Consider the following 13,814-nt stretch of genomic DNA (forward strand, 5'->3'; position numbering starts at 1 on the left):
GAATTCAATTTCTTGCCAAACTCGCTGCAGCATATCCGGCGTCACTAACTCAACTGTGGCAATGATTCGATTTCTGAGCTCAGCGAGATTGGCAGTAAGGGTGGAACGTACACTTGGTCTTTAAGGAATCCCATATGAAGAAATCAAGCGGTATCAAGTCAGGGGACCGAGATGGCCATGATGTCGGTCCTCCACGATCAATCCACCGACCAGGAAATCACAAGTCGAGAAAATCACGGACTTTTTAGTTGGTTATTTAACGACGCTGTATCAACTACTAGGTTATTTAGCGTCGATGAGATTGGTGATAGCGAGATGGTATTTGGCGACATGAGGCCGAGGATTCGCCATAGATTACCTTGCATTCACATTACGGTTGGGGAAAACCTAGGAAAAAACCCAACCAGGTAGTCAGCCCAAGCGGGGATCGAACCCGCGCCCGGACGCAACTTCAGACCGGCAGGCAAGCGCCTTAACCGACTAAGCCACGCCGGTGGTTATCACTGACGTTTTGGAGGTAGTGTGGAAGTGCACTATCCTGCTGAAATTGGATTCCCCCTTCTTGATCATCTTCATTTATCTGCGGGATTAGAAAATTTTGTAGCATATACAGCTAGACAAAACCATTGATACTTTTTTCCTGGAAGAAGAAGGGGCCGTATACTTTAGTTTTACTTAAGGCACAAAACACATTCAAGTTTGGGCAGTCACGAACATGTTGCAGATGAAGATGTGAAGGTTCAGAGCCCCAGATCCTGCAGTTATGGGTATTTACTTTACGTGACGTGGAATGTCGATTCGTCGCTAAAGATCATGTGGTTAAATAACGTCTCCATCTTCTTCAATCCTACCAAGCATTTCTATACAGACATCCCGTCAACCCATCTTATCTTCATCAGTAATGTGTTGTACCATCATAAATCGGTCTGGTTTTAATTGCAAACGTCTCGTTAAAATACACCAAACGGTTGGTTGTAGAATCCCAGTTTCATTAAAACCACGCCGCGTTGATTTTCTAGGACTTCGGACAAAGCGTTCCTCCACTTGTTTGACCACAGCATCAGCCACACGTGGACGTCCGGGAGATTTGGCATGGGTAATAGAACAGCCTGGCTCAACAAAAGTACGGTGCCAAGAATAAATTGTTGCTCTGGTAGGAGAATCCTTGCCATACTGGGTACAAAATCTACGCTGAACCACTGTCGCAGATTTCGTTTCTTCAAACAAAAACACACAGCAAGCTCGCTCTGCACCTGTGATAGCGGCCATTTTGAAATGAACTACGTTAGCGCACGCGGTCACAGAACTAAGTACTACAAACCTATACAGTGAAAACTTGACGAGTTTTGCTATCAGATGGCATTGTAACCAGCTTCGTATGTTTTCTAAATAAATTTATATAAGCTTACAAAGTTGCATAGTCTTTTTGGAATCACCGTGTATATTATACATTGATACATTCAGTATACACATTATATACTACGAACTCGATTAATTATTTTCAAAAATCTCTGCATATAATGTCTCAAAATGTTTAATACTGAATGCACAGTGCAATTTTCTTAGTGAAATTCATAGGATAACTCTATAAAGTGTAAAAATTCATTAAATAAACTTAATTTTTCGCCATTGAATATATTTGTGTTTGCAATTAAGGCGAAGTGTTTTAACTGAAAGTGAATAATAATTACTATCGGTAAATACTCTTAACACACACTTTGAACAATGTATATAAAGAACATGTTGGAGATATCAGACAATCGCACATATCGATTTCCCTTTCATTAAAATGTACTGTCCTTTAAAGATTACCTCATAATAACCATTTCCACTAAAAGTCAATAAAATACATATTTATATTGATTGTCTAAAAATCAGTTTTTTTAACAAATCTTGCATTACACTGGCTATTTTCAAGGTATTGAAATTTGGAAGTAGAAAATACAGTAAGTATGATGTTTTAAATTTCAATGCATTTTTGACGACATGTTGTCATGTACTACAGACAGTGATGGTGGTGGTGATAATTTGGTACTAATAATATAAAGTAAATATCATATAAGAATGTTCTGTAAAATTAAGTTGGTTGCTAGGAGCAACGAGTGGATGAAAGTTTAAAAAACTCACTCGTTGCTTTTAATAACACTAACTTCAATTAACAAAAAAAAAACTTTATAATAAATTATGCTAAGTATCAACATAACAATGGACATTTTTATTAAGAGGTGTTGAATAAAAAAAATATTATACAAATGTCATTACTGGTGTTTTAATATTTTCCTTTTGTAGAGATTTTATACTTTGAAATTTAACAAAATTATTCTACAAACCTTGCAGTTTGTGCTAAATATAGAACCAATGCATGTAAAATGCCACATACGCTTTAGTCCTATGCAGTCCCACATTAGTTTTCAGTTTTCGTCAGTATATTAACTTTTACACGTTTCATACTGCCAAGGAACGCTACCCTGAGGGAAAATTAAGTATTCTGCAAAGTGATTTCTCACATCCCATGTCAAGGAAGCTCCTCGCACGTTGCATGGATTGAGGGATTGAAAAGGAACCTCGTATAAAATGTCATTAAAACAAGGAGTAGGCCTTACAATCGACTCATAAAGAGATAAGCTGATGTTTAGTGACCTGTACAAAATACACTACTTCGATGCTAAAATGTCAAAGATGGCTTCTACCACACGACGAGCTCTTTTCCATTGGTGTCCTGCCGAGCAATTGAGGGTCCAACTAGAGCCAAAAGTTCATAAAAACTGGAAATTCTCATTCTATAACTCAGTAGTATAAAACTTAACAGAATAATTACTATGACATTTAAAACTTGTATAAAACTTTCCAAGTGACAGTATTTCACTACTAGGATGCACCCAAAATTCACGTCGTCATTCTCAATTCCAGTCTACAAGACTGAAAATAAATAGCAGCTGCTTCTACTCGTACTTCATCTATGATGACGCTGGCAACAAAACTGTGTCCGGTAAACACACACGCCAACGACGCGACAGTTTTGTTTCTCACTATTGCCGTGCAGTTGCCAGCGAGAGAGGTTGACGACAAAAATGTCGTTCAACAATTTGTCGCCTGTGTACACATAGCCTAACAGTAAACCTACCTAGAGAATATATTGTATAGGTCATTCGGTATCTCGTGAAACCTATCTGCGCGGCAGGGGAAGAAGAAAGTGGACTGAGAAGCTTTCTTCCCTCACTACGCTTCTACTCGTAGCAAGCGAGCTCACTTATTCCCACAATAAGGTTATTACTATATGCTACGGCGCACGCAAGCTTTTGGTTTCACAACATATCGAATGACCTATAAGTACGACCAGGCCTGCAGAACTCTTAAGTAGGGAAAATATGACGTCAGCATCACTCCACTTCTATAGGGGATGATCGACTTCCGCATAGAGTTATTTACATTCTCTGCTCGTGCAAAGGTCCATCAGTGACGGCATGTAATTTTCAAAAAGGATTGTAATAAATTCATTGTATTTATAATGCGTTATCTCGTTTCAAGGTTTATAATTATGCTAGATTTCCTGTCGATAGTTTCTTTGAAATTTCTTTCCACCTAACCCGCTTTAGATTTTCGAAAACTTTCCTCCTATCATCACCTACGGAAACATAAATTTATAGCATTTAAATAATTAACCTTGAAAGTCACTATTAATTTCAATTCAAAATGAACACGAGTGACATCCTTAACTTAACAGTATATAAATAAACAATAAATATACAGTTCATAATAATGAACTTACCCGAAAGTTTATGCATTCCATAATTCTTAATACGGTCTTTGTTGAAGTGTGGTTTAATATTGCAATGACGAGTAGAAATAAATTGGATGGGACACAGTAAACAAGCAATTCTTTCGTCTTCAACAACAAAATAATTATATTCCCATTTCCTTTGGAGGTAGTATTTCTTCACGGGTTTAGATTTTGCCATGTTCCAGTTCTCTTTAAACTGTAGTACGCGTATTGTGTATTTATTGATTTATTTATTTGATTTATTCGATTATTTTATTTATTTGATTATTCGATTTATTGGATTATTTATTCATTTATTCATTCATTCATTTGGCTGGAGTGCGTTACAATGTTGAATGATAGCATTGACATCCGGTCATATAGCTATCACTCACTTATCAACCTAAATTTATTTATTGTCCTATTACTAGTAAAACCAGTTAAGACCAGTAATGCAATTTTTCTAAAATCAGGAATTAAAACTCTATTAATGCACGAAAAATCATAATAAATTCTTAATTCATAATAATTCTAATTTGTTGCCTGCATGCAACATTTCGGACTTATTTTAGTAGAATGCAGAGCACGGAAAGACAAGTTGGGGACTGTACTTAACTTATTTTACAAAAAAGTGGACTTAATCGGCTTTACTATTAACAGGACGATATACGATACATAGGTAGACCTTCGTACATTATATGCACACATACATTTTAAAATTATTTTACACGTCTTTTAACTTATTTATTTCCCTCATTCATTTTTCTCTTACTTTCTAAAGGAATGTTCCTAAGGATCTTATTATCTGTTCATTTGTAATTCTTGATAGCGTATTGTATGTTCCTAAGGATCTTATTATCTGTTCATTTGTAATTCTTGATAACGTATTGTATACCTGCCGCCGCGAGAATGAATGTTGATGCAGCTGAGCGTAACTAGAACGCCATGACCGCACTGATAGAAAAGGTGGGTGGGGTAAGAAGGGGTAGTAAGACAGTCGCTCTGAGGAGCTGCAGTTCTGCAGGTCTGAGTAGGCCTATGATGAAAGATCGAAGAAATTGTATTTTTAAACAAAATTTCAAAACTCCAAATCTTTATCATAACATATTTTATAAATGAAGACTTGAAGTTAATAAGGGTCTAAGTGTCATTTTCTTGAAATTTGTGTTTTCATAGAATAGAAATTTATGTAACTAGCGCTATACGATTAAGGCGAATCAATGTCCAGACTCGTTCATTTATTGTTTTATTAGGCACGCATAGATGACGGAACGTGTGTGCACCAATAGTTTGAATGCAGGTATATTACGACTCAATTTTCTTGAAAGTATGAAAATGGCACATAGATTTTACTTATTTACTTCAAGTCCTCATTTTGAAAATTGCTCTAATATTCACGTGGAACAGATTGGAAGACATTTAAAGTTTCAAGTTTAACTTTGAAATACGATCTTTCTCCACAGCTATGGTCTGCTGGGAGCAAGTGGATGCGGGAAAACCACACTTCTGAGTTGCGTTGTTGGGCGCCAACATTTGAACTCCGGTGTCATACGAGTTCTCGGAGGGAAACCCGGAGCTAAAGGCAGTGGAGTACCTGGGCCCAGAGTAGGGTACATGCCACAGGTTTGTATATCTGTGTATATTTTCTAGTTGCGGAGCGTTTCGAACGTTCTTGAAAATATGTTCAACTACCCGAAATCTCGCCCTACGAGTTTTTGAATCGCTGCTGACGTTCAGGAAATTCTAATGAAGTTAGAAAGAAAATTATATTAAAATGCAGTGATTACAGAATAAGCATATTAAACTGAAGAGTTCCAAGCGAGACGTAAAAATACCATCCCACACTAACACAAAAATTATTATTCTCATTTTCATCACACCTTCTTATATTAATCTATCTTGTAGTCAACATAAATGACAAATTTTTCCTCGAGCTCTCTATCAAACAAAGGGTTCTTTCTTATACCATTAATCTCGACACAACATTTACAAAGTGCATTACTGTGGAATAACGGTTAGCATGCTTGACAATCAAGCGATCGGACCCGGGCTCAAATCCCGGTTGAGACCAGTTAGCTGGTTGAGGTTTTTCCAGCGTTTGCATCAACTCATTAAGAGCAAATGCTGGGTAACTTTCAGCGCTGGACCCTGGATTCATTTCGCTGGCACTATCACCTTAAGCTTTGGTTTCTATGAATCGACGCATGCGAGATGCGAAGTGCGAGGCCCGCCTGGCACAAATCCGGACTACAGAAGAGATAGTGAGTGGTTTCTGTAACTGCGAGATGCGAGGTCTGTGCGCCTCGCATTTATAGAAACCACTCACTATCATGATAAACCAAGGCTTTAATCTCACTCATACGCTAGATAACCATAGCAGTTGATAAAGCGTCGTAAAATAACCAATTAAAAACTTTCAGAGCTTTAATTTTCTCCAATAGGAAATCATACTAAGAATTTTATCGCCTTTTAAAATCACCCTCAGTCGAATTTGAATCCGCCAACTTCATCCGATAATAGTACCGGTACCTGCCTTTCAAGATTAAAAAGAATTCCAAGCGTAAATCCGAATAATTTTGTCACGTTAATGTAACCAAATATACAAAGTATTTTGTTGGCATAGCTAGTTTTCTTACAATATGTAAAACCTAATACTGGAAAGGACAGACGTTCTTCGGTATATTATGTTTTAAAATGCACTTAAATCACATGGTAATTGATGCATATAGAAAATTAGGATTTATAATCAAAAATACAAAATAATTAAAAAATATAAATACTATACTAATACTACTGTATCTCCTTTTTTATTGATACTCTATATAAAACTCTAGTCAGGAGTAAGCTAGGAGCTAGAGTATGCGTCTATAATATGGTCACCTCAGTTCCAGTCTCACCAGATGCAAATAGAAAGGATACAGAAAGGATTTTTCCGTTATTTATATTTTTAAAAACATCACATATCGTCTTATGAAAAGCAAATTTCATATAATCAGTTACTTTTTTAATTTAATTATAAAACTTTAAAGTCTAGACGATTAAAAAATAGCCAAATTTTACTCTGTAAGACTGTTAACGGTATATTGAATAATTGTGATTTTCTGAAATTCTTTCAGTTCAATGTACAAAGAGCAGAATTACGTCATAGGCAACCTTTTGATATTCCAGTTCCTAGAACTGTTTTCTTCAAGAACTCTCCATTGTTTGTTATGTGTAATACAACTCTCTGTCTTTAAACTGTGATTCTCAATTAGATTTCAGTTTAACAGTTAAAAAATTTCATACAATATTAAAAAGAGTTGTATTTTCTTAGATATTTAAATTATGAATAAGTGTTTATAATGTTTTTTACTCTAGTTCTGAAATAATTTTGCATTATTATATTGACATTTGGCACTATATTAACTACAATATTATATTCTAGCGTCTATTATATATCTATCTCTTTCGTTTACGTTGTTTGTTTAGTTTTTTCTTATTATGTATTTTGTATATGTATCAATGTAAGCCACCTATAATTGAAAGCTTGCTTCTGTTGGTGGTGTAGTTTCAATAAATGAATAAATAATATCCACAGAGATGGTTCATACTATCCATTTCCTTTTTCATACTCCATCATAGACATAATCGTTATCATACAGTGACGCAAAATAGATTTATATATTATATATTTTAAAGTATTACTAGATTATATCGCATTATTTATGTTAGCATAACATTATCTCTTGGAGACACATAGTAAAGCTCCCGGAAAACGAGTTTTTACTCCTTCAGGAAAGATTTCTGTTTATAATATTATAGTACAAGTTCTTTTACTAGCAATAAACTCGAACTATAGCACGGGATACAAGAATTCGGTTCTGAAGTTTCGCTCTACATCCCTCGCCCGCCGTGTTGTCACATTATGCGTTGTGTCTTTATTTGCCTGTTTCATCTCGAAACGGGAAGGTGCTATTCTTTGTAATCAGTGACTTTGTTAAGTTGTAACCTAGGTCCATTACTGTGAGTGATAGAAGATAGTTCTTCCGATTATGCATCTGACTCCTGTGACGAGTAAAATACTCATTCTGTGTTTTGTGCTTATTGTTTTTTTTTATTGCTAGAATTACAAAATATTGATAATCAGATTATTTAATATGTATATAATAAAAATAATAGAGAATAAATGTTCAAATATGATGTAATTTAAAATATTTTACTTTTCTTCATCATATTTATGGAAGGTCAATTTAAGAGCAATGTTTTCAAATTGTTAAAGCTAGGCTATTTAAATAACCTTCATAACAAACTCCTGTGACGGGTATTGTATTGTATTAATTTACAGTGTTGCCAGTTTAGCGGTTTTCCCGCTAGATATGGCGTTTTTCACTGTTAGTTTAGCGGGGAAAATGCATGAAATTTGTATTGCTGATAAAGGGATTTAACGGGTATTTTTAGCACTTACAGCGGGAAAATGACCTCATTATGGTACATATGTTGAAGGATCAGTGGAACGGAGAAAAATTCTCTCCGGCACCGGGATTCCAACGTGGGTGTTCAGCTCTACGTGCTGACGCTCTATCCACTAAGCCACACCGGATTTCAATTCTGATGCCGGATTGAATCCTCTCAGTTTAAGCTCCACCCTCTTAGTTTCCCTTTAGTGGCCAACCCTCATGCACTGTGTCACAGATGTGTGACAGTGGCACAATGTCCAACATACTAATGTGCAGAGGTGCACTCATTACGAGTGACTAACTGGCCTGGATCTGACAGAATGAGCGCCGTCTTAAATCACTAAGTGATTATATACGTATATCATATTATTGCGATGTACCGAAGTACATATATTTCCGTGCAGGAATTCTGCGTTATCATATGATGAAGGATCGGTGGAGAGGAGAAAAATTCTCTCCGGCACCGGGATTCGATCGTTCATCATAAGATAACGCAGAATTCCTGCACGGAAATATCATATGTACTTTCGTACATCGCAATAATATCATTATATATAGACAATATAGCAATTTAGCGGTTTCTGCATTGTTTCATAGCGGGTTTTTAAAAACTGAGTTGGCAACAATGTTCATTTCCATTCCATAGTATTCACAGCTAGAATATGGAACATGTCAAAGAAAATCTTAATAGTAGTACTCCAAAGTCTTAATTCATAGAAGGGTTTTACAATATACCGAACGGTAGTGCAATATACTAGTACAATACAAGGGGTTAGTATTGATATTTAATACAAGATAGAAATACGATTCGTATTCATGCAGTGTTGTTGAATGTCAAATTCATCAACAGAATAGAAGGCGTGAAAAATTAGGTAGCCTACTTCTCTAATTTGATCCTAAATAATCTTATGTTTTGAGTTTGATTTTTTAAATCCATGGTGGGGGCTATTAGAAATGTTTATCCATGACTGGTATCTAAACTGGTCTTTATTTCATCCTCCTTAGAAACTTAAACAGTGTCCTTATTCACAGCACTGAATTAAAAGTGTTTGATTCACTGCTGTGAATTAAAAATATTTTCTATGTCAACCAATACATTAGCAACCATAAAATCCACACTTTCATTCACTTATAACTTCTTCACAAACAACACATTACAAAGAAAAGACGTAGGCTATAATTTAAAATTAAATTTAGATACCAGTAATGAAATTGAAATATCAGTAATAGATAAAATATTGTATAATACACTAGAGTAAACAGATTTTACTCTCTTATATTATAAATTACTATTACTGTCATATAACGCACGTCTTTTTGGTAGCACGATAGTGACAGTGTGTTGTGCTTATTGATTTTAGTTGTTTACAATATTTACAAAATATTAATATTCAGACTAAATGTATATCTGTACAATAAAATAACAAAAAAAATATATTTTCAAATGTTATGTATTTAAATATATTTTATAGTGTTTTAATTCTTAAAACTAGGCTATTTACTTACGTAATCTTCATAACAGAAACAACAAGAATTACAAACTTTTAAAGAACAAAGTGCACGTTAATCATTTCCTCTTAAGCATTGGTTTGCTTTTAAGATGTACCTATTATAGGTCTCGCAAGCAGGGAATACCGACGGCAGGAATACGAACAAAACAATGCGATAAGGAAGAACGGGCAATAGAAAAGGTCACGAGATAGCTTGAATGATATTCAAGAGTACAGTCGGAAGAGAAACTACATCGATAGAACCAGTCTTGCGTTGTGATAGTTACTGTACTGTTTTAATTTCAGTTCCACTGCATGTGAATACATGCCTTGTTCCAAGTGCGTTTATTTCATTATAGGCCTATGTAATGATGGATCGTTCCTCTCGCAGAGTATCATATTTTATTCGTAAACTTATGTTGCGCATTTAATTTGCTTCGGATTGTTCTCTTGCTACGCTCTTCGTTTCCACAAGCGATGTTCCGATCTGTTCATCTTCTTGGATGAGACAGTACTTTCATCGGCTCGTATTTCTCGCTCCCTCGGGGCGCCTACATACACACGTCAAAACAAACAGTAACGCCACGGCTGCTTTTCGGTAATCGTTCCTTGCGCGACTTATAACAGTAATGGAAACAGATAGGGAGCAAAGCATCAGCTTAACTGGGGAACATCGCACTGACTATGCGTGACCTTCAGACCCGTATTTTTGTGTCATCCATCCATCCATCCATCCATCCATCCAACCATCCATCGTGTTCTGCCCAACGGAAGGTCTTCCATTGCAAACCAGCATTCTCCAATTTTTCCTTTTGTCCGCCTTCCCTTAGTCTCTGCATTTGATCCCTGTAGGTTAACGTTGTCTATCATCTCATATCTTCTTATGTCCCGAGCATTTCTTCCGTTCACCATTCCTCCCAGGGAATCCTTCAGCAGGCATTTTTTTCTTATTCAATGACCAGCCAATTTATTTCTCTCTTCCTGATCAGTTTCTTACTGTAATAATAAAACTGCATTGTATTTTCGTTTTGCAGGACGTGGCCCTTGTTGGAGAATTCACAGTGAAGGGGGCTCTGAAATATTTCGGTTGGATATGTGGAATGAAAGACACGGAGATCGAAGAGAGATTCGAATTCTTGAATGACTTGCTGGAATTGCCTCCAAATGATCGTTACGTAAAGAATCTCAGGTAATTCTATTATTCTACAACTAATTTTTCTTCTACTGTGTATAAGATGAAGAATGTGACAACACACAGAGAGTAGATTAACTCCAATGAAGGAAAGAAGTATTGCTGCAGAATTGTCTTTATGACCGTTATCATCATCATCATCATCATCATCTTCGTCGTCGTCATCTTTATCTTTTTCCATTTCACTGCTGATGTTAATAACACAACTAGACACGCAAATTGCTGACTCTCTGGTCATGTAGTTGATGTTGCCTAATACCAACACGTAAGACAGTAGAAAAACACAAAATATAGGGTGATACGAACGGTCGTTTACAACGTTTGAGGGATGGTATGGAGGTTAAGAGGGACAACTTTTTTATGTACGAAAATTCATGTATATCGACCGTTTTGCCGCTAGGAGCACTGATAAGGTGGAGCGGTTAAGGATCTAGGAGCGTGCATTCTCCGTCATCGTTTACAACGTTTAAAGTATGATAGACGAGGTCAAGATGAACAACTTTTTAATGTAGGTACCAAAATTCATGTTACATCGACCGATTTCCAGGTAGGGTGGTTCACAGATCTACGTACTAAATACCATTTCCACGAAAGGAGAGTTCACACGTTTAACTTACAGACGTTGTTCAAATAGCTCGTCACTGACTTCAACACAGAGGTGGCAGCTGCGTACCATTGCTTGTCGGGTACGTTCAAAGTACCAGGAGTTTCCGCGATGACCATTGCAGCTGCAGCAACACGGGCAACCAATTCTTCTTCAGTATCTACAGAAGTCGAGTAAACGAGACGTTTCATCTCCCCCCACCCACAGAAATAAATCTATCGGTGTCAGATCGGGAGATCGAGGTGGTCACTGTACAGGCCAACTCCTTCCAATTCAACGATTCGGGAACCTTACATTAATGCAATCCCTGACAGCGATGGCATAATGTGCAGGAGTACCGTCTTGCTGAAACCATAGCTGTTGTCCGAGTGCCAGTGGAACAGCCTCTAAGTAATAAATGTAGTCGGTTGGGTAAAATATAAGGCCCAACCAGATGATCGCCTACAATGCCAGTCCACATATTAACTGAAAATCTGTACTGAAATTTATATTCGCGCTCCTAGACCCCTAACCGCTCCACCTTATCAGTGCCCCTAGCGGCAAAACGGTCGATGTACATGAATTTTCGTACATAAAAAGTTGTTCCTCTTGACTTCTCCTACCATCCCTCAAACGTTGCAAACGACCTTTTGTATCATTCTGTATATTGCATATCGTCGCTTAAGAACCAATACCGCGTAATTGACAAAATGTAAATTTTACAGGAGAAGGAAAAAACTGAATAAAAACCATAAAAATAACGGAATAGTCTTGAAAAGTGGTGTATGGCTATGAAATAGCTTAACTAATTTATAACTAAGTGAAAATGGATGATCATGGCTGTAGACATTTGGCCATGTCACTTACGCGGTATTGGAACTCTGCCGTTGACTACATTTTGTTAGTTACGCGGTATTGTGAGACAACTTTAGCAGCTTCAAGATACATGTTGACAAGCGTTTTCTTTGCGTGAAAACTGCCTTCTGGAAATATTATTCGTGCTCTTGTATATGTCAATATGTTATCTGAATTGTTGTTCTACCGTCTGACTTGAGGTCAAGGTCGGTAGGCTGTAGCTTGAATCAGCACTAGATTACGTTCCAGACAATGATTGCTGCATTCTTAGTCAATCAAATGTTGAAACTATGGGAAAGGAAAAACGAAGACACAGTTCAATGTTTATTGTTATAATAATAATAATAATAATAATAATAATAATAATAATAATAATAATAATAATAATAATAATAATAATAATAATAATCTGTTACTAGGTACTTTATTTTCACACTACGTATTTCAATAGATAAGTAGAATTGTTACTAAAACGTTGCTCACAAGTATAATTTTGTAATACAATAATTAATAATAATAATAATAATAATATTATTATTATTATTATTATTATTATTATTATTATTATTATTATTATTATTATTATTATTATTATTATTATTGACAATGGACTTGACTGACTTGCGAATAATGAAAAGATATAAAAATATAATGATGATAACTTTTCAGACACAATATTCGTTGAACACAATAAATAATTATAGGGCTATGCTGAAATCACAAAAAGTAATCCTTGGGTAACCCTAGTGTGGAATACTATCATAAAAACTATGGCATAATCGGTTCTACATACAGTAATGTGAAGGTAATTTAGACAGGCTACTGATGTTTTTTTTCTGTGCTTTTGCACGAGAACATGACTTCTTTTCACTGAAGGGACGCCATCAGTACTATTAGCTAACCAATATCGCACAGTTCATTCTTTAATTCCCAATGTACACAGAAACATCATTTTGCAAACCTGAATTTTTTTCTCATCAACTTTTAGATTGTAGACAAATGTTCTCTTTCTTCTAGATTCAGAATTTGTACTGCCAGGTCTTTTAGTAGGAGTGAAATTCACAAGATTTGATACGTGAACGGCCCTCTGTCCCCAAGTCATAGTTTTCCAGAATGCCTGAAAGATGTGTCTTTTCTCATTAGAAATTAAATTACAGCCTCTTACTTTCGAATTTTGGCACATTTTATAACTACACTCTGGCCCCAAATTCCTTGCATCTCTTTCCGTATCATGTGTCACTTTGCCATCTTTCGACCACTTGTAGCTAAGATAAGCTTCCTCTTCCATTCCAAGTTTTCTATTTTTCATTTTCTTCCACTTAACCTTGTGTGGCTTTGAACTTATTTTTCTCTTTTCTGTCAAATTTCCATGAAACGCTTGAAGATTCTTCTCTTTACCTTTTTCTGACGAATGTAAAAATGTAGAATAAGTAGCACTCACAAATTCTTCGGGGTCGTCTACATCTGAAGACGTTTCCGAAATTTAGTGTAGATCTTC

General features: G+C 36.0%; 1 protein-coding gene across 1 annotated transcript in view; it reads left to right on the forward strand.

Annotated features, from left to right (window-relative positions):
* Positions 1-13,814, forward strand: part of LOC138709125 (ABC transporter G family member 20-like) — a 299,649-nt gene that overhangs the window by 215,849 nt on the left and 69,986 nt on the right. The window contains exons 3-4 of the mRNA XM_069839662.1: positions 5,224-5,383; positions 10,721-10,875. Coding sequence (XP_069695763.1) covers positions 5,224-5,383; positions 10,721-10,875 — 315 coding nt within the window. The remainder of the gene's footprint in view (positions 1-5,223; positions 5,384-10,720; positions 10,876-13,814) is intronic.

Source organism: Periplaneta americana, chromosome 11 (genome assembly GCF_040183065.1).
Source record: "Periplaneta americana isolate PAMFEO1 chromosome 11, P.americana_PAMFEO1_priV1, whole genome shotgun sequence".
NCBI lineage: Eukaryota > Metazoa > Arthropoda > Insecta > Blattodea > Blattidae > Periplaneta > Periplaneta americana.